The sequence below is a fragment of the Notolabrus celidotus genome, chromosome 2 (genome assembly GCF_009762535.1).
Source record: "Notolabrus celidotus isolate fNotCel1 chromosome 2, fNotCel1.pri, whole genome shotgun sequence".
In the NCBI taxonomy this organism is placed as follows: domain Eukaryota; kingdom Metazoa; phylum Chordata; class Actinopteri; order Labriformes; family Labridae; genus Notolabrus; species Notolabrus celidotus.
In genome coordinates, this window is record NC_048273.1 from 28545035 (window position 1) to 28567501 (window position 22467).

A 22467-nucleotide genomic window follows, 5' to 3' on the forward strand; every position below is an offset into this window, starting at 1 on the left:
GACACAATGAAGGTGCTTATGTCTGTGGATGTTAAATTATTTCTAACCAGCCTACCATTTCTTTCAAAAAAATTACAAGATTCACTTCATTTATCCCCAAGAAACCACCACACCCTCTCATTTCAATAGTAACACACACGCACTCACACGCACGCACACACACACACACGCACACCAAACACAAACACACACCAAACACGATGAGTCAACAGTCTTGTTGGAGTCCGAACACAGACTGAAGTAAAGAAAGAGATCAAAGCGTGTACGCTTGAGGGATCTAGATGACACACACACACACGCACGCATGCACGCACACAGAGCCACAAAGCCCCCCTATTTTAATAAAGCAGTGTGTTGTGCAGAGGTCACACAGGGGCAGGTACAACAAAGGAAGGAGGAAATAAGAAATAAAAACCAAAGGAAATGCCAGGAAAGTAAAGTAATCTGTGGGGGAGAATAAAAAAGATGATATGAACAGGCCACTGCTCAGCTTCAGTGAGAGGAGACTCAAAGCACGGAGCGAAAAGGTCAGAGGTCACCAGAGAGAGAGAATGGAGTAAACAAATCTTTGTATCAAAGAGAAAAAATAACTTTAATACTGATACCAAAGGCTTTGTGGAAAGTATCACGGTATTCACTCTTAAACCCAGTGGCAAACTTTGGTGGAAAAACATGAAAGCAAAAATAATCCTTAAATTATCCCTGACTGCACCTTTACCTCTGACATTGCTGATAAAGGTTAGTCGATCACAGCAATCTATCTCCAGGACAGAGACAGGACGGTATCATTAGACTCTGTTAGAAGTGTACTTATTGATGCAAACTATAGACAAACAATTGGTAGCGATGGTTTCATAATAAAACCTGGTCCTTCATTATCAGCAAAGTTGGCACATCGCAGGCAGATCAGTACTGTGGCTTCTTTTATGCATCAAAACTTCATTTACGGAGCGTAGCGTACAGCCTAACTCGGCAGAAGTCATCTCTAGCCCAAACAGACTTCTCACCCTGGCTCTGCCTTTCCTGTCCTACTCTTCTGTTTCCTCTCTTCTCTGCTCTCTTCCTTTATGAAAACAAGGTAGGAGGGGGAGGTAGAGCATACAGCCTAACCTGGTGGGGGTGAACTCTAGCTTTAACAGACTTCCCACTCTGCCTTCCATGTCCAGTTTTCCAACAACCCTAAGCAGGTTTTTCTCTCTGTGTTTTCTCTCCTTTGCTCTTTTCCCTCTTGAAAAAAGGGGAGAACGGGGAGGTAGATTCTTTTTTCTGAAATCCCACTTCTCTGATTTCTCTCTCTTCTCTGCTCTCTTCCTTCTTGAAAACGGGTGAGTATGGGGATGTAGAGCGAGTCCTTCAGTGCTGTATCATGTCACCCAAATCCTGATGTTTCATCTTGTTTATTTAGATAACGCCATAGAGTTTTAAGAATTGCATTTTAATCAGACAGCAGTGGTATACTGCATAGTCAAAACCCTTCAAACACTTTGGAGGTATCCAGGAGTTTTAATCACAAGTTTCATCATAACACTGTATTATATTTAATCAGTGTCACTTTATTGGATAAAAAAAAATCTAAAACAATATCATTTTGGTTTTAATTAAATTCATGGAACTGGAACTGAGAAGAGGTTATATGTGATATACACACTACTGTTTAACACCCACTCAAAAAACAATCACCTTTGAGAGTTGTTTTTGGTTCCAGCCAAAGCTTGTGAGCAGCAGCTGACAGGTTAGCATGCAGTACAGGTTCAATGCCATGGTTCTTTTTATAGTCAGTGGTATTTCCCCTATATTTTATTGTCTTGGCTGCTTGCCATTATCTGCCCGATGCCTGGAGGATATGCTTGTAGGGAAATATTCACACACACACGTACTTTAGGAAATCCAAAATAATGGCAAAATAATCTTAAAATCTATGATATAGATAAAAGTTTTCACTATGATAACTAAATCTGGGGTCTTTGAACTGCACTACTGATTATAACAGTCAAAGCCATAAAAGCATTGTTTAAAACTACACTTTACTACAAGGTGAGCTGCTCTTGAAAAACACTTAAATTGGTCATGGATGCAAAACAGTGACAGTGCATATTAATACCACTGATATAATTCCATTAATCACATGTACCAGAATTTGCTGACATCAACAGCACAGTAAGACGTCACTGTTGTTTCCAGCTGCTGTTTTACTTTTGACCAAAGTGTGTTTAAGTTGAAAACTATGATAGTCATGTAGCAAGTGAGGATAAAAAAAAGCTATTGTGTCATATCCGTGATGCATCTGTTTGAATGTGTGTCACATGAAAAGGAAAACATCAGACGCTGTTGTGTATTCAGCAAAGGGAAACCACATGAATCACAACACCTCACACAAACAGTTAGCATATTTTCTGCCCCAAAGCAGAAAGCATCTACTTAATAATCCAGGTCTCATTAATTTCTGCTGTGAATGTGTTACTTAGAAGTTCAAACACTACGCTGTCTCATAAAAAACATTCTTGGTATGTTGTGCTGGCTTTTACAAATACTCGTGTCAATACAACCCCTACAAGTAAGATTATGTGTGACTTTCATGTGACTGATAGATCAGAGGGACTTTCATGAAATGATGTTGCAGTGCGAGACCAAACTTTGAGAGAGAAAAAAGCATAAAATTAGATGTGTTTGTGATTTGAACAGATGTCAGGCTTCAGAACATGACCACTAACTTCAAAACACAACCACAGACTGAATCAGGGATGTTAAAATGTTATTGAGTATGAAGCAACTGACTGTCAGCTATCACAGTGTTTTCTTTCTTTAAGTCAAAAGCATGTTTCAATCTGAACCAACTGTCTGAAGATGTTTTTTTGGGGGGGCCTGCTCCAACCGGTATTTAGTGTGTTCAACAATAACGTCTCTTTATGATCTGTATGCATGACTGTCAGTTATATGCATGATGTTGCTTTGGATTCATCCAAAAAAGAAAAATTTAGAATTTATTTTGTAATAGGAAAAATCTACTTTTTTAAATTTACATGAGTAATAGATAATTGATCTTTGACATTTCTAAGATCGATCACAGAAAATACTTAAATTTGCATTCCTACATTGAATGTAAAAGCGTATGCCTATCTCTACTAATATTCTAAAACTCTTACCCCTATATTTGTTTAAGAGGAACTGTGAAGACTGGATTTCTCACCTGATAAAATAAAGTTTTTCTGAATCTAATTCTGATGTAAAGCTTATAGCACAGACTTTCATTATAAAATCAAAACAGAGGAATGGGGTATAAGAGAAATCATTGCCCTTATTAAGTAACCATATTTAATATGGTATATCCTGTGCCAGTTAATGACAGTCCTCACTGGGGTGCTAAATTGAAAAATCACAAACCTTTCTCTTCAAAGAACCCCAAAAATCAACAAGAAAAATTCGATCCAGGGATGATGGGGAAAGTTGTGCGCAATCAGTGACTTTTTACTGGGAGGAAAATCAATTTGAACCGCTCTCTGCTGAGCTGACCTCTAAACAACCTGAAAACCATCACTAGTGTGTACCACCGGAGGAAAAAAGGCCCTGAAAGGAGTTTGTCATCTTGAATCATGCTTCAATAGTTTCAGAAACAGTTAGAGCACACATCTTAAAGCACAGATCTAACATTACTCAAAGATATAACAGAAGACTAATGATGGATTTGAGTGCAGGGGCTGTGGAGAGTTAACAGACCTTTGCTTGTGGATGAAATAAAGGCACATTGAAGAGTCTAAAAAGAAGCCACTGAGTTGGTCCATCAATTGCAACCATTTAACATTGTGCATGCTCACAGAGCTTCTTTTTCTAAGCAGCCAGAGGTTCATTGTTGCCAATTCAACTAACTTAAAGTCAACAAGCGCGCTCATGCTGGCTGCTCTGTGAGGCTTCACAGAGATGCACTCATCAAAATGCTAATACCAAACACACACAGTGACATTTCTGACATGCTGATGTTTAATGGATAAGCAACAAACACAAAGTGAAGATTAGGTTGATGTGATTGTGGGGAGATTTTCTGTTATTTGGTCATAAATAGAAGTTTTGGACAAATCGATCTTTTGACCCTGTGATGAAATGTAGCCTAGCATCGCCACACACTGGATCTGGCAGACCTACAACCAATAAGAGCGACATCATCCAGATTAAAATTGCTGCAATAACACATTCAGCTGACCTCCAAGGGACAGGAGCTAATATCTGGATTAAAAAGGCTGAAGTGGAGCTCTTGTGTCGTCGGATAAAGCAGGAAACACTTTTTGGCATGACTAGCAGTGATTGACACAACACTATTTCATTTCTTCATTTCATGTATTATATTCATATACTTTGTATTATGTTTGTAGTTATGACTGTTCTCTGTCTGTTGGAAACTTTGTATGCTGTGCTAGTGCCCTTCTCGGCCAGGACACTCTTTAGAAAGAAATCTCCGATCTCAAAGTCTTTTCTCCTGGTTCAATAAAGGTAAATGGGGTGCTGGTTTGGCTCAGTTGGCCCCATGTACAGAGGCTGTAGTCCTTGTTGAAACATTTTCTCTCTCTCAAACTGTTCTATCTATTGAAGGCAAAAAGCCGTCAAAAAAATTGGAAATAAAATGTTTTAATAAATACATAAAATGAAATAAATGTATCTAAAAATCAAGAATTAAATGATTGAAGGTGGGAAATTCAGTCAGTCCCTGATAATGATTTCTTCAAGCTGGTAAAAGCTAACCTGCAATAACCTAAAAAAAAGTTGAATATGTCCTCTTATTAAATATCTGCTGGGCAGCAGTGGGAACAAACGATGCCCTGCTGATTTCAACGCTGTGACATTTCGGTCTACAGAGAAGGTCCCGGCAGGCAGCAGTGAACGGTCCAGTGCCCAGGAGCTATAACTTAGAGGGGGGGACCCGAGGATGGGGGTATAAAGGGCAGGAGAAGAAACTGCCTTCTGAAGTGGCTGTGTGTTTTCAGCTGTGCAGAGATGTGTGTATGAACCTCAACACATATTTGTGTCTGAGAGAATATTCCACCAAATTCTGTATCAAAACAAAGTGGATATTTCATTACAGCTACACTACTCTACAACACCTTCTTTTTCTGCTTTCTCTGCCATGGACTTGGCCTGGTCAGGACAGACAGAGGAGGAGGAGGAGGGGTCTGAAGGTGAGCGGCTTCTGACTTGCCTCGGGGCAGAGACAGATAGATAAGGAGGGAGAGAAAGAGAAAAGCTTTAATCTGAACAATCAGACACCCAGGCAATGAGGGACTGATCCATTTCCCTGATGAAGATTGTCAAGCCTATAAAGCTTCTTCAGCATCTACTCCTCTCGACTTCAAATAAATTAACCCTGTGAGGTTTAGGAGAGGAGACCTGATGTGAAGTAAGGGAGAGTTTAAATTCAGTGTCCTCTCATTATCATGCCATGCTGAAGCATACCAATCGAAACATTCAATCACAATGTGTTTTTCAGACAGTGATTTTTCAGAACAAGTGAGGTTGAATGTGGTTATTATGTTCAATAATGACTGTCTTGATTTATCTCTTGGGAAGAATTTAACACTCCCAAAGTTTTTCAAAATCACTCGGTCGACTGTTTTCATAATTACATTTTTTTTTAAGTTAGATTTTTTGGCATTTTTGCCTTTAATAGACAGGACAGCTGAAAAGAGACTGGAACTGTGGGGAGCAGAGATTAGGGGAGACATGCAGTGAATTGTCGAGGCTGGAATCGAACCTACGACATCTAGCCTCTGTATATGGAGCACGCTTAGACTGCTGGGCCAGTGGTGCCCCATTAAAAAAATCATCTAAAGTAATAATTAACATGTTCATAGTCAAAGCTCTTAAAAGTACATATTTTACATGTTTTTTACAGCTGATTTTTGCATGTTGTACCATTGGACAAACAAAAAAAGCTATTTAAAAGGCATTGCCATGTGCTCTGGAGACCTTTAATTGTAATATTTCACTGGTTTCACCCTTTTCATAGAATGATTATTAATAAAAATACAAATTTGCAGATTTTTGTATCATCCATTGTTGATTTTTAGAGTTAAAGGTAAAGAAATAATGGATGTTCTTGAGCTCCCTGTAAATATCCTCTTCTGACACCTTAGCTGTTTTAACAATAAAACAAATACTGCATAGAAATATTTAGTTTCTCCACTAAGCGAGTTGTTAATAGTCACAGAAAGGCATCAGTATTAATTTCAGTCAGTTCTTAAAATCTCTTACAGGTGCTTTAAATGAAGGTGGCATTGCTGGTAGACTTTTTGAGATCAGTTATTAAACAACTTTGTGGTTAATTTTAATTTTAAGCCATTTGTATGACCAAATTCATTTGCATCCCTTTGAGAAAGAGATAGGTAAAGTTTTTTAACTTTGAAATAGGACGCATCACATACAATGAGGGCTGCCTCGCTGCACAAGAACAAGCCCTCTGTGTACACTAAACATAACTGAAACGAGTTTGACAAGTTGAGCGTCTCTTCCTGACACCTCTGTCTTAAATGAATGTCAAAGGACGCACACAGCTGGAGTAAATGTGCGTCTTTTCTGCCTTGAAAAAAAAAGATGAATGAACTTAAACTCTATTTCACTGTACAGCGTTTCTGCACTTTGAATGCTCTCACACACTCCAGTCTTGCAGCAGGTGCTTCGCTGGTAATCCCAGATGTCAACAAGTCGCCACAAACTTACCTTTCCCTTCAGGTCGAGGATAAATATCGCCGACGCCGACATCTTGGTGGAGAAAAAGCCTCGAGAACAGGAACTAGGATGGATAATATGTAGGTCTACTGGCAGATATGGGTCACTCAAAGGGGATAATATTCGCTCCCATCATCCTCCGTCCTCCTCTCCCTCCGCTCTCTTCAGTCGTCGTGTTTCACTGCAACTCGCTGCCGCTTTTCCGGAGCGTCAAGATAGCTGCACCAGCGAATACACAACTTCCGCTTACGGCTGGGATCATTGTTCTCATCATTATTATTATTACTATTTTTAAATTAACCTTTATTTTAACTGTGTACATTCTCATGAGCACATCAAGGCTTATGTTTTCAGTTGTATTTATTTTGCTCCTTACACCACTACATTGAGAGGCATAGGCTAAATGCAATATCATGGACCTAAAGTATTCAACATTTTGAATTAACTACTTAACTCATTTGATGGAGAGCTAAATGCTATTTCTTGAAATGTATCTGCTTAAAATAAAGGAGAAACTTCGAATAAAAATACTTTTCTTTCATTCTAAAACTTACTGATATGCTGTCATTGAGTTTTGGATTTTGTAGAGTTTGCAATTTTGTAGTATAACCAGTATCCAGTCTATGAGTATAACGCAATTTTCTAACTCTCCTCACTTTGATATTGTAGCTCAACTTCAACACTAAAAAAAACAGTTAATATAGTAATAATTAATATATAACTTATTCAGTTGTTTTACATTTCACTGAAGCCCCACCTACTAAAATTACACCATACAAGTATGCAATTGGTTAATAATTATATTAATTAGATTGACAATTTTATATGGACACAACTATCTGCTAACATTTGTACGTACCAGAAGTTTGACTTTGTAATGCTGAAGACAATTCTACGGAAGAGGATTTGGGCCACTGAAAAAAATAAAAATAAAAAAAGGGTCAAAAATGTTTTTTATTTTTTTTATTATTCTGAGAAAAAAGTCAGAATTCTGACTTTAATCTCAGAATTAAAGTCAGAATTCCGACTTTTTCTCAGAATAATAATACGAATTTTTTTTATTTTCAGCGGCCCTAATCCTCTTCCGTACAATTCCAATATTTTTGTACCTCATTTCTTTTATAAGTCTCCTAACACTGACTGATTTGTTTGAGTTAATTTTTTGTAAAAACTGTGGAGTTCAAATACCCCCCTTTTATTTTGAAGGCTCAATCTTCAGTCTTCCGGTTTAGCGTTAGCTCGCCCACGTGAACTTGACGCGCTGTGTTTCCGGGTTAAGAAGCCTCCCCTGACAGCTTCACACAGACCTGTCAGACCGCTCTCATCAGCTGGACTGTCTCTGAGGGCCTGAAACGCCTCGGGCTTTTTCACGAGGCACAGTGTCAGAGTTAATCACTGCTGCTGATACCAGAGTAGTAAAGTTTAAAGAGAAAGGTGAGTGTGATGCTTCCAGTGTGTGACCAAAGTGTGGAGAGTCTACTGTAGTCCTCAGCCACTGTTTGGATCCAAACACAAGATCCACTAAGCCCATGTGGGAAGTCCTGTTGACACTGTTCCTTTTAATGAGGTCAAACTGATTTAAAGTTACATTTGTTTTTCAATAGGGCAGTGCTGGATTCATGCTCAGCTCCAGTATAGTGTTTCTAAAAATAGCAGTCCAGTTGAAAGTTATCACAAGTAGGCTAATGCTTTTACCATGAATGAGCCAGCCTACATTTTTAATGTAGGAGTAGTTAAACCTTTTCTGAGGACAGTCTGTCAAAGTCCTACTGTCCTTTTAAAATAGCAGCAATCACAATACATTACACTGATACTGTAACACCTTTAGAAAGATATGAATTATAATTTCCTTTTTTTTTGTACAGCTGTTTGTGTGTTTGCATGGCATCAAAGTGTCTTCATGGTGCTTGTATTTGCTGCTTGGATTTCTCTAAAGAAGCCATATTCAATCATTTCATACATCAATGCTTACTGCATTTAAACCTCATGCAACAGTGACAAAACATGGCAGTGCAAAGTTGCATGTTGCTGTTACCCTTAAAATCATATCAAATTAGCCAACCATTGCCCAATCAACTTAACCAAAAAATGTCAACAGATACAATGGTGATTCATTTATTCTCCTATTTACAATGGATCATTTAAAATCTATTTTACCTACTAAAAAAGTAAATAAGAAGTGCTGTTACAGAAAAGTCCAAACTTATTTTAAACAAAAGAACAAGTGCCTTTTTATGCTGGCACATATAACGGTTACTGCTTGACACAAACAATGTACATCCATTGTTCTTTGTATAATGTCAAAATCTCTTTTGTAGATCCTCAGACTGCACACTGAGAAAAACTGCCATAATAATGCACCTCACAATTAGTCATTCCGTCCTGCCTTAAAAGTAGGCGCTCATGATAGTTGGTTTCACATCCTTTGATTTTCTTTCCACACAAGCCCTTTTTCTGATTCACTTTAGGAATAAGACGAAAGAAGAATAATTGGGAGTGGAAATGGTGTCTCAGGCAGTCCATTTAAGCAATGGAAAATTCAATTTCATCCAACTCTTCCTCAGTGTCGTCCGTGTCCTCCATGATCTCTGCTGCTCTCTCAGCCCTCGCCCTCTCACTGGCCGGGATGTAGTTGTCCTCGATGAAGCCGTCATCGTCTTCCTCTGTCTCAAGAGGCCTACAGTCACGGTTAACTCCATGTCCACTCTGCAGGGCAAACTCCACCTCCTGACCTGGAGGGAGTAACAGATACAACACAACAATGACTCAAAGGTATGTTTAGCATGTTATTCTTTGTTTGCACACAACAGGAGATTAAAGCGAGCAGATAAAGACATAAAGGCAAGATAAAGGCATGCACTAGGACTTAACTGTCTTGGGTGTCCGTCTAATAAGTCTCATACTGACTGAAGCAGATGTATTAGGTATTCTTGACAATGGGACCAAGCTTGGGCTGATCTATTCCTTTGAATTCTATGTCCATGTTTACATACATGCACAACGCTATGCATTACAAGATATAGATGCAGTCACCATACTACCAGATATGGCTTGTACACTCCCATCTCTAAAGCACCAAGTTCAGAATTTGGCCGTCGCTATCTTGTTTTTTGGACCAAGAAGTGACCATATTTGGACAACAGCATGGCTACACATTGTTGACTCTCTATCATTGAAGGAAAGGCCACAGTGGTAGCCACTTGTCAGTAACAGGTAATCACAGACGTAAAGCAAACCCTGCTTTATTGTTGGTTTTACTCAAGTTGGAACATCATTCACAAAGGGAACATCATGTGTGGTCAAAGAGGATTTGAAACTGGCTTTTGCGACTATTTGTAACATTAGCTTCACTTCAGAAGGCAGGATCTATGTCCATTTCTTGTACACAGTATTTAGTCAAACAGCCTCCACACCAGAGCTGCTATTTTTGCTTGAAGGAAGAAGAAGCTACGCAGCCCCTGATGAAGGCGGGTGAAGTGCCAGCTGTTCAGGTAGTATTACATGCTCTCAATGTGAACACATACTATGGCTATTTGACATATACAAAAAGACACATTTTTGATGGTAAGCATGAATCCTCAAAAACACAGCATATCACAAAGCCCAGGTATTGTTACTGGGACTGAGAAATATGGATTGGTGTGTCCTTCTTAATATCAGTGTTAGTCCTGTGAGAAACAACATTTAATCTCTTATGTAACCCAAGGAAAAAGGTTATGGGAGCATGTAAAAGCTTTTATGAAGGCAAAGGAAATTCAGTTGTAAAATGTAACTATCATGTTTACTGATTTTAACTTCAACAGAAATGTTCTCTTAAATGTTCATGGTCATCATCAGTGGGGCTTCATAGTTTCAATGCCAAAGGGAAACCAGTCGTCGTATTAAGGATTTGGAGTGTAGCAGTGTTTGCATGAAGCAGAAGAAAACTAAGTTATTTTGTGCTTTATGGATAAAAGAACAAACCTGATTGGTCATACTGGCTCACAGTGTCTGTATCCATCAGCCGTGTGTGCCTGTAGCTGGCCAGGTAACGCCGGATCACCTGGCATTTAGCTATGAGGGCCATGATGAGGGAGACAGTGATTGCAGTGGCCAGGACGGCCACCAGGAACTCCCACTTGTGAGATGTATATATGCCTTTCTGGTTTGTCAAAGTGTCTGCAAGAGATTAAAACAGCATCATCTGGGTTTTCTCACAAACTTTTTTTTTTTGCATTTTTTAAATATGGAAACCGCTCAAATTCCCAAATCACATCACAGCCTGACCCCAAACGTAATGTGTAATCCTCTAACACTTGTTTTAAATCAGCTGTCTTTGCCAAAAAAATGATCTGTAGTCATATTTAAATTCAGGGAGGCAAGACTCCGCACATTTTTCAGAGGATACTTGTTGTTTTGTGTTTGACGTTGGGTGTTAAGGTTATTTCTCACCATTCTGTGTTGTTGCTGGTGTAGCTGTGGATAGTGTGACATTTGATAGTGATTCCATCTGGCTTTGCTCTTGTTTGTTCTGTCTCTTACAGGGGGTCACTTGTCCTGTGTGGCTTAATGTGCCTCTGGTTGGATGAGAACTACCTCTTGCTTGTGGGCACCATTAACTCCAGCATGAAACCATGGGTCATGAGTGAATGTCACACATATGTCAGCCAAAACACAGATTTTCAGACAGACTTTTGTACGTGAAGCTGAATCCTGAGAGAAATGTTTAACTTCTAGATGTTTGGTGAGGTGGTTATTGTTGTATCATCTCCAAAACGTGGATTGGATCTGAGGAAAGTGTTGCAGGGCAGGCATCTCCCCAGATGAGGGAGGTAGTTGTCAGGAAGATTTCTGTTGACCAGGAGGGAGTTGAACCCTCAGAGCTCCACTAGGTGGCAAGGTTGAGTGACAGGGGAGTCATTGGATCAGGAACAAGGGAAAGGCAGTGGCAGCAGTGTCACCCTCTTCAGGAGTGGAAATGTGAACCAGTGTCCTCCTGCTGCAGTCAAAAGAGGCTGTAGAGAATGTGTAGAGAGAAGAAGAGAATTTAACAGTGTGAATGATTCTTTTTAACACAGTTCACTACAAAAGAAAAGAAAAAACACCACAGAGTGGAACATCAGTACACTAAAAAGCCCTCATGGCCTATATCCCACGTGCATCATGGCTTTGAATCCTTTTTGACTCTTTGTGTCAGTAAATGCATATTTTATAACAGAGCCACACAAAAAAGAAGACGAACAATCGAATGACCTAAATATTTCACTTAGTATGTATGAAGAGTGAGAGTGTCATCATAAAAGAGGAGACACTGCCTGGATCCTCTTAAATCCAGAAGTGGTAATTGAGAGCAAGCTGTCAGGAGCTCAGGAGGATATCATCCACAACAGGAAAAGTGTGTCGCAAACAGGACGTCGCACACACTGGAGGACCTTCCTCTGTAGGTTTAGCTGACACAAAACACAGACAAAGTCACTGCCTGTATTTGGAAAAGATTCAGACTTTGTTTTTCACAGTTCCCCAAAATACAGGAGCCACAAACAAATCTGATTTTATCATCTGACAGTATGGGTCACGTTTAAAAGCTTTTCAGCCAAACTTCATGTTACAGAACTTGTGGACAAGATACAAAATTGACTCAGATATGTGTCACCTTCAGTTCCAACCAACATTTGGTTTTACAGGGAAACATGAAACATACTTGTGTATGTTTTGGTGGATATGTATGTAATATGAGAGACTGTTGAGCCAGAGCCCACACTTTGCATAAAGCCCAGAACCAGAGGGAAATGACTAAGTTGTCTCAGTCATACGTTGGATCCTAAAACTCCTCTATCAGTCCCAGTAAAGCTCACTTGTTAACACATTATTTCTCTGAAGTTTCATTCATGCAAAACTTCAGTAATCTGTTACTTCCCAAAGTTTGAGCTGGTTCCCTGCAGCTGTTTGCTGACAGATTCTTGCCTGACACTTTGCAAACAGCAAAACATCCGTTTTAAGTTTTTTGTACTTTAGTTTCAATCTACAGATGAATCTTACAAAATATTTTAGGTTAACTTTAGGCCTTTAAAAACTAACAAGTCTTTCCTTTGCGTTTTTAAATAAATCTGCGTTCAGAGTATGCATGCTAGACCAGTAGTTGTCAGTATAACTTTGTGATAGGTTATAGCTGCATGGAGTCATTCTTCAACAGAGCAGTGCAACAATGAACACACGCTCGAGGAACTTAAGAGGATTGATTGCTGTTGGACGGAGCCAGACCAGCTGTTTTGTTCTGATTCCACTTTTTTGTACCAGTCTAAGCTATTTGTGTCACTATCTGTAGCTTTGTGTTCACTATACAGACATTAAAGCGGTGTTGATCTAATTATTCAATTTTCAAATGATACATATCATAAACCCTACAAAACATATGTTCCGCTCTTCAGTTAAGTAAATTTTTTTCGTAATCCTCATTGCCTCCTGAACTCAAGAACTCTTCACCTTGCCTTGCAGTGGTCAGTGTGTGTTAACTTGGAAAACATCACTGTTGGTCTGAATGCAAATATGAACCTGTCCTCAACAGGAGGCCTGTGTTTAAAACACAGAGGATCTTTGAGTGAGGCTTTTTGTGAATTTGCCAGACATTTGCATGCAGGTTTGTTTCCTGTGGTTACAGCAGAGCCGTCAGACTAGTTTACTAACTGTAGTTAGAAGGCCTCATATGTCCAGCTTCCTATTGCATTGACTATTTTCATACTTTTTAACATGCCAGGACATCATGTTAGAAATGTTGTAGATTTTTTTAAGCAAACATCATCTATATTGTATAAAGTACAAGAAGATATTGGTTCCCCTAATTTAAAGGTTGGGACATTGTAAACCAGCCAATCAGCACCTCTAAAGCTTGCCTACCAGTTCTGATTTTGTGGGGTTATGTGCTGGACTTTTACTTTCAAAGAGTCTCTGCGAGCTGCTATCAACCTCCCAGTCACAACATTAAGTTTCTTTAACTTTAAGCTCAGCAAAAAAAAAGTTTGTAGCTTAAATGTCTTTTAAAACACAACAATTAACTGTTACACTTTGATTAAGATTAAACAAACAATATATGTCTTGTTAAATGTTGAGATTTCAGGGTGCTGTTTGCTATAAACTGCTAGCTATTTCCCCCTGCCAACAATCATCATGTTGAGCTAGCTGGCTGGGATTTCTGATGGATCTAGACCTTTAGGTGCTTCATTTTACTCTGAATTAAAGGACAGAGACTAAGAATTATTTTTCTGCCAGATTTTTTTCTTACTGGCTTGAATCTTGTAATAAGATTTGCTTTTTGAAATACATCGACACACACTAACAGACAAAAGTTATGTTTGACCCTTGCGCTCTAATCTCTAGAATGTGGCTGTTGCTGTCTGTTGCAGTCTAGATTAGGTTTTGTGTATCCCTTTCTTTCTCTTTCTTGGCCCTGAGGTGACTTTTCACAGCAAGAGGGATCCAGCTGCTTAGCGCCAGCCATTAGGCCTCTTCCTCTTCGTCTTCTAACAGCTATTCTCTTCAGCAGTGTTGGCTGTAAACACACTGACAGGGCCGCCTTTATCTCTTCCTGTTCTGTCCTCACACAGGCGAAGCACAGCAAAATATACACACCAAGCAGCACAGGACCGGCAGCACTGAGAGAGAGAAGCCTTGGAGCTTGGAATGTATGTGTGTCAGATGTAGTAGTGTTTGTGAGCTCTACTCTGCTACTGTACATTTGTTTAAGTTTGTATGTGAGAAGGCTTGTGAAGGAGGATTCTCAGTTATTCTTTGTTTCAGTGCTCCAAATTGTGGGTTGAGTGTCAGTTTTCAGACACTAATGATGGCCACGGGGCGGAAAATGTTCTTTCTGCCATCAAACTGAATTAAACATCCAAATTATTCTCTGCCAATGGAGTGTGATCGCTTTCCTTTGAACAGACAAATTAACTATGAGCAGTTTAATGGTTGGAAATTTAATGATGCAGGGTTCAACTTGTGTGGCGGCTGAAAATTAGTACATTTACTCAAATAGTGTCCCTAAGTACAAATGTTAAGCATTAGGAAGTAAATATTGTCCTCACAAAGATTCATTCGTTTAGGATGAACAGTATGTTCAAGCAGCTCATTATGACTCATATTTGTGTGTGTTGTTAGGTGGCGACCGTGTGGCTGTGGTTCATGTGATGAAGCAAAGGTGCAGAGAAATTGATGAACTGTAAAGAACAAAGTGTCTGCCAAGAGGACTCACTTGAAGCACAGTGTTTTGACATGATAGGGGTGTTTTTCAGTGCTCCATCACTGTAATAGCTATGTGAACATTTATGTCTCTAAAACCTGACTCTAAATCTTCACAAAAGCTGGGTTTCGGCACCAAAACCACTTGGTAAGGCTTTGGAAAAGATCACTAAAAAAATAAAGGCCTGGTATACAGAGCCCCCCAACTGTTATTGTTATCAATGGAAGTCAAAATGAGGAATAATCAATAGTCTTAAGATGAAAGTCTTTGGCAAATTTGTAGGAAAATGTAACCTTAGTGCAGTTGCTATAGCAGTAAAGCAACAAGTCTGCATAAACTGGTGATCAGGCTCAAATACAGAATCATATCTGTCTGAAGTTATGATCAGGCCCACTTTCTTCTATTCATTTAACTTCAAAGGGTTAAGGCTCAGATTAGGTCAATCAGAAACTTGGTATAATTCAATTTTTCAAAACTGCACCTTAACTTCCAGACAGTACCCACCGTTTTCTTTGCTCATTTTAGTACAGCTTTATATAGCGGCATTTTCACCTTGGGGGACTGAAAACTGACCCTTGTAGTGTGTGCAACACTCGGCATATTCATTGCCTGTCACTTTTTGAATGAAGCTTCGACTCTGCTGGAGCTCTTTGGAAATTGTTGACTTCCTTTCCATTATGAGAGCTAGCCTACCTGATGTTACGCCGCAGGTCCTGTCTGTGTGATAATCTAGACCAGCTAAGCAACAGCTGCACACCTGAATTGACTGACACGTGCAGATACGCCAGTATTGACGTTTGACTCATGGTGCATCTATTGGTTAAAAGCCTTGGCAATGACAAATATACATATGACATGCAATGACATATATACTGAAAAAGTATTTCAAGCATGATGCATGGTTTTGGTAATTCAATAGGCTTTAATTGTGAAAGGGATTATTCAAAACCAGGACATGTAAGTGTTTTAGAGATTTTTGTAGGGAAACAGTCAAAGTCAAAACTCTACATTATATCTGTTAAAGCCCCTGTGAGGAGTTTTTGGCTGATTGTGAAACAAACTGAAAGTTGAAGTGATTCCTTTGTCTGACCTAAAAATGCAAACAAGACTATCAGGAACAAGAGTGTCTGTTTCTTCAATGTAATTTTTTATGCCTCTTACCTCTGAGAGAGGGAAGGAATCAGACCAGATGACTGGCAAATGTGTTCCTTTTTCCGATGCATATTTTCCCACTGAGTGGTGCATGTGACTATTAAAAGAAGGCAGCATGAGATTCTTTTTTTTAACCAGAAAACACTACCTACTCAAGACAAGATCAGCAAAGAAATTGGTGGTATCACTTTGTCCAAAGGGGGTGCCATACATTGACACAAATAGAAAATTCCTCATGGGAGCTTTAAGTGATGCATGATAAATTTAGTAAAATAAATAGGCATACTTTTCCTACGCAAACCCTAAACTTTATGTAAACCAGTCTTTTTAGTTTTTGTGCCTAAGTCCAAAGAAAACTTAACTGTTCAACTTTGTTAGCCACTTTCTCTCTTTGTTTGTTCAGAACAACGGTCAGCAACACCCTGTAACAGCCCTGTCATTGCTGAAATCAAGTGCTGGTGAGAACCACTGGCAGTCTGTTTAATCTATTGTTAAGGTTTGTGGAAATATATATTTCTATCCACTAACTGAAATGACAACTTTAATTGTTACCTTCTCAGCACTAATAGGCTTGTGGCCCTTGGTAACATTTAGACCTCTGTTGTTTCTGGTGGTGTCACTATTATTGGTTTTCTTTTCAAACGTCTTTGATCGTTTAAAGAAAGACTGTTTGAATACTTCACCAGAAAAGGCAGATAAGAATACAATCAATACAGATTAATATAGAACAACTTTGTGTTATCTTTCTGCTCCCCTGTCTGTTAATAATCTAAGAAACTAGTTTCTTCATAACAGATTGGAGGAGGTCTTGCCCTGGGTTGAGAAATCACTAACCTCTAACTTGTACATCATGTAGTTCAAATGAGCTCAAACTAGACCAGGTACAAGACGATAAAGCTTCTTAATCTATCAGTATTCACACAAATAACATTAAGTATCATTAAACAATCCCTACTTTGACTAAAACTACAACGTACAGATAATACTTATTCACTTTATTGCAGTTCTGAATGCTGGAGTTTGAAATTACAAGCTTCTGGTTTGACAGTCTTTCACCACTTAACCTTTATTTATATTTGATTTGATAAAAAACAACTAATGGGCCGACATCAAAGTACCTCTTAACAGTGTTAAATTCTACTAGCTTCTTATAACAAATCATGCTTGTCTAAGCAAACATCCTTCTCTCTGGCTAAAATAACTACAGAAAATCAAAGCGCCGTCCTTCAGTTGACCTAAACCCCAATAATCCACTGAGCAACATGCAGCAAGCCTCCCTCTTTCCCTCTGATCCGTCTGCCAAGATGTGTATTTGTGTCTTGCCTTGAAAATGTGCGGAGGAGTTGGGCTGTGCCATTGTTTGTGGAGGATAATGGCATCATGTCTGAGAGAGCACTGAGTTGAAAAACAGCCGGCAGACACATTGTTGACTAGTAAGATTGAACTTAAACACTGTTAATCAAGCCGTTACAGCCTGAAACATACACATTTGAATATTCATTAACCCGTTTTCCTTTTCGATTTAAATTCAAGGAAGGTCGTAATAGTTTAAGCCAAGTGCCCTGTTAGGTCTCTGCCTTTCAGCCCTGGATTAATGGCAGTGTCAACAGAGAAACAACAGCCAGCCTCCTCCACATCATAACCTGCTTTATGTCTTCAATTTATATATCATACATAAAGATTGGCTTTAGCACCTGGCTCTTCTAATGTTAAAAACGGTTGACCTGAACATTTAAAAAGGTAAACACATCCAGTGAAAGAGCAATGTAAATGAAGCGTGTGTGTTTGGAGTGAAAACAGTAAGTGGCCCACACGCAACAGGTGCAGGAGTCAGCTTGTCTAACAGCGATTTCAAATACAACCACGTAATGTGTTTTAAAGCAGCAAAAAATGATAATAAAGGCCAGTTCTTATGATGATTTGTATTGTTGCTGCTCTTTGAATTAAACCTGTTTTCATAAAAGTGAGTCATTATGATCAAAACTCAAATACACTAAAGAGAATATCTGTAGTTTTGGTGCCTTTTAACCTCATCCAAAGCACAGTTTTCACCACACTTCAATCATTTGGCTGCTACTGAAGCATGGTTTTACAAGATGAACTTAAATCCAACACCCACGTCCAGATATGATATTAAGATAATGCAAACACAGTCAGTACGAGCAAATATTTTCCAATCTTACCTGGTCACCTGTCGGTGTAGTCTCCTCTACCTTCAGTAAATCCACCTGCTGTTTGTCTGCTCTCATATTTCACGTCAACATTTTCTTCTGCTTTGTGTGTAAAATGGAGAAATGTTGTGCAAAGGTTGAAAGAGGTGTGCTCTGCAGGAGCTTCCGAGAATGACCAGTTAATGATTAACTTTGTAACTAAGGTGTGCTCCCTCCCGCCTGCTGCTGCTCCTCTCTGTCCAATGGCACAGCAGACCTGGCCAGAGCTGTCACTCAGCAGTGCCATACCAGCAGGAGTAGTAAAAACAATATGTCATATTTTAACCACGAGTGTGTTTGTAAAACTATAAGCAACCGGTCTAACCTGCTTATTTGCAAATACTAGTGTAGAAACGGTTCCAGTGAGTACTCTAGTAATCTTGTTTGATATCTGCTTTGTGTGCTTCTTTCTGTAGTTTTGTTTGTATGCCTGCCAGGCACCACACCTTGCTGTGTTTATCCACAGTGTAAACCCTTTTCTCAGCCCTTTTTACATGTGGGAGGAAATCAGACAAGATACAGTGTTCGGTAACAAGGAGGTTTGTTTATTTAAGACGTACAGCCTGAGGGAAGAGAACAGACCTCTGAAAGGAAAAGCGAGGTGACCCTGAAAACAATAGGGTCACTTCCTGACCACTGGGCAGAGCTCTATGCATCTCTAACATCTTCCCCTAGTACTCTTCCTTCTTCCCTCCCTCCTGTGTTCAGGATGCTTCAGCTGCATGTCTTGGGGCAGATGGCAGGGACGAGGACGGGCTGGGACAGTAAAATGATAACTCAGCATCAGCTGAAAGAAGCACTGGGGTTTCCTACCATAGATATCAGGGGCTGTTTGCTGACTGCTGGACTGTTATCTGTGTCTTATTATGTGTTCAGCATCTGTAACAAAGGCCCCATTAATGATAAGAAAATGGTGCTTTAACAGCCATATAACATACTCAGAGAGCCTCCACTTCTCTGACATCACACTCAGGGAAGCATGACTGCTAGTTGAACAAACATGGGGTAATGGACATTTTTCTTATTTCTTGGCTTTCATGTTGATCAGCAATTTATTAAAAGGTAAATTACATTTTTGATAACTTGTCAAAATTGTCACAGGATACAAGTAGTGAGGCTAATGTCTATCTCAGTGTTTTCAAGTGTGGGCCCCGAGCTTCAGGGGTCGGCAGGCGGTAATAAGGGGGGAAACATGGAGGATGAGGGGGAAATGGAAAACAATAAATTATGAAAGATTGTTTCCAAAAAAGAGATTGATTGATAAGAAGGAGATCTCCATCTTGGTCAAGCTAACACTAATTTAAACCACCTGAGCTAATATTAATGTCAGCTGCAGCTAACAGCTTAGTTTCTGACAACAACTCATGCTAACACTGAACCAAATCCTTGTTAACATCACAGGTTTATAATGTTTGGCTACTGGGTTATTATTATTATTATTATTATTATTATTATTATTATTATTATTATTATTATTATTATTATTATTATTATTATTATTTCTTTTTTGAATCTTTATTTAACCAGATGAGACCCATTGAGATCAAGACCTCTTTTACAAGGGCGACCTGGCCAAGAGGTCAGCAGCACACATCAAAATAAATAGCACAACTCAACAGCGTAGAGCATATATACAGACAGTATGTAGAAACAGTCAATAATTTGAAAGTGCAACTAATTTGCAAATAAAGTGCAATTTGTGATCACAAAAAACAGCATTTAAAAACAACTCTGTCTGAACTCGGGGGGACACACATTTGTAAAGTGTTGAAGGAGCTCAAGGCATAATGGATTTTTGATCATTGTAGATACACACAAATACATTGGGACCAAGCCAAGAAGACATTTATAAATTAGACGTAAATTAGGAGAAGCAACTTCTAGCTAGCGGTAACTTGGGACCAGTTCACTGTTATGTTTGCTAGCTAGCGATAATGTTAACTTGGACAAAGTTGAATGCTTAGAATAGATCTTATGACACTGCTGTTGCTAGCTAACTTGCAGTTTTCACTATACAGTGCCATTTCCGTTGATCATTTGAGATGCAAATGAACACAGGGTAACATTTTGCAGAGGTACAACAGCAACTCAAGGGTCTACTCTTACAAGTCCCTACGGTCAGGTCCTTGACTTCGGGTCAAGCAAAGTAGCTTACAACTGAGTTACAGACAACAACTCATGCTAGCATATCCAACTCCTTGTTAACATTACTGTTTGATATTGTTACAGGACATGATAAAAGAGGCTAACTTCTGCTAATCTGGTTGAAAGCTGAGTTAAAACATGCACTTTTCACCATCATTAGCATTCTAATTTCTAATTTTCTTCTCATTTGAGAAGCAGTTCAATGATGAGGGGTCATAAAACATATGTTCCTTAAGTTTTTCATCCATGAACACAGGAAGGATTGTTGCAGAGGTACAAAAACATGACAGCAAAATCCACAACTTCAGAGTGAAATGGCCATGTGAACACTGTCTCTTTTTCCCTTTCTCTTTGAAAATATGAATCATAACATCTTCATGTAGTAGCAGGAAGCTAACTGTAACCGTCAAATAGTATAAGAAACATTTTCAGTCGAGTTTATGTGATGCACCTGTCTGAAAGACTCTTCTGAGTGGGGGACCTTTTGTTAATGTGACCTTATGCAGAAGAAAATGCATTTAATCAAGTTTTAATCTACTAAATAACAAATATAGCATTTAAAGGCATATTAAAAGTCAAATGGTTTACTGGTAATCTCCCTGCTTCATTAACAACAGACATAAACAAGGTCAAAGTCATTAGTGGCACTAAGAGACCTGGACTTTTAGAGGAGACCTGGGACTTTCCCTGCTTCTTCCACCATTACATGTTTACTGTTTGTCCTCTCACTTCAGTGGTGGGGGTCTTAGATCAAGGCCCCCTGTGTGGGGAAGATGGGAAAGCCTCGCTCATTCTCTTGAGAAGAGGGAAATAACAACACGTGTCGCACGGCACAAAACAATGGACAGTCTGAGGAAGAGCTGTGTGATAAACAAGCCTGCAAGTGGGCATTACAGCAAGTATCAATAAGGGACAATCCAATGCATTCAGCAGACTGGATTCATTGTCTCTTTTTTCATGCCTCTTACAAAATTCCCTGCTGTAACCGTTGTGATTATCAGCCACCTGAGTGTGCGTTTTACAAGGTGATGGTTGCACATTGTTCACATTTTTTGTGAGCCCATCTGTAGCCTCCATCTGGAAATGTGATAATGTGAGCGAGGCTCCCTTCACATCTGCTTTAAATCTGTAAATCTGTTAACGAAACAGCTGCAATTTGATTTAAATTCACTGTTATTCTCTGAGTGGTCTTTAGCTGTAGTGACTTGTACATTAAATTGGAATGCTCCCCCCAGCTTCAGTTTGATTCATCAACATGAGCTTCTGCATACAAACCCCTGCATGTCCTTTACTCTGCTGCCATAACGTCCCAGTTTCAACATAGAGCTTATTCAAGTTTCTCTTGATTTAATCTAATAAAACAGTATCGTGACTCCATGTGATCAGGATGTAACATTAAACTCCAACTCACATTGGGAAGAGCATCAGTCTGTGTTTGTTTGGCTTGAGCTTGTGCCACCTTTTGCAGGTGTAATACTGTGTGTGAAGGAGAAATTGATACCATCTTGTAATTCATCCAGTTTTTCTCTTTGATGGTTCAGTAATGTATACTTTCTCTTCTTCTTCACTCTTCACATTGAAATAAACCAAGTTTAGCTTCCAAAAACGCAAAGCTAGAAACCTGCCTGCCCTCAAAAGTATGTCTGCCAATGTGTCATGGCCTTAATGCTCTCCTTTGTGAGGACAATGATTTATCCAAATGGCTTGTTATGCATTACCTATGTGTTTGTTTTGGATGTCACAGTTGTATGAGCACACTCCAACAGTTTGCTGACTGATAAACTTAAGAATTATGCTCCCTTAAGCACAAAAACACACCCTCTGTGTTGACTCACTATGTTGTACCTATGTAGATCTGCTAACTTTGGGAGAGTCGTGTAAAGTCAACACATTTTTAATAAGATCCAACTGTGAATGTTTCAAATCCCTCAGTGATTTCTGTTAGAATATTTATGCAAAAAGTGAGAGTGCTGCAGGATTCAGCGAGGAATGTGGGTTTGAAACGTCTCATGTGTTGGTGATATGACAAGATTTACT

The 22467-nt window shown here is 39.2% G+C and overlaps 2 protein-coding genes and 1 long non-coding RNA gene across 5 annotated transcripts in view; 1 reads left to right on the forward strand and 2 right to left on the reverse strand.

Moving 5' to 3' along the window:
• ap1m3 (adaptor related protein complex 1 subunit mu 3) overlaps positions 1–6932 on the reverse strand; it is a 45881-nt gene extending 38949 nt beyond the window's left edge. For both annotated transcript variants that reach the window (XR_004630173.1, XM_034677716.1), the window contains exon 1: positions 6703–6932. Coding sequence is in view for 1 of the 2 variants with exons in the window: in XM_034677716.1 (XP_034533607.1) it covers positions 6703–6744 (42 nt within the window). In the remaining variant the exon portion in view is untranslated. The remainder of the gene's footprint in view (positions 1–6702) is intronic.
• A 1052-nt stretch (positions 6933–7984) lies between these two features.
• LOC117804753 lies at positions 7985–14574 on the forward strand. Of its 2 annotated transcripts, XR_004629240.1 has the most exons (4): positions 7985–8145; positions 9276–9483; positions 10149–10202; positions 14292–14574. It is a non-coding gene; the product is annotated as an uncharacterized LOC117804753 (long non-coding RNA). The 2 variants fall into 2 exon arrangements; XR_004629241.1 differs by lacking the exon at positions 10149–10202.
• On the reverse strand, positions 8251–18410 carry c2h1orf210 (chromosome 2 C1orf210 homolog). Its single transcript, XM_034673092.1, has 4 exons — positions 18259–18410; positions 11143–11705; positions 10675–10869; positions 8251–9443 (listed from the first exon to the last, which is right to left on the reverse strand). The coding sequence occupies exons 2-4, from the start codon at positions 11198–11200 to the stop codon at positions 9235–9237; spliced, it is 462 nt and encodes a 153-aa protein (XP_034528983.1). The 5' UTR covers positions 11201–11705; positions 18259–18410; the 3' UTR covers positions 8251–9234.
• Between the last annotated feature and the right edge of the window lie 4057 nt (positions 18411–22467).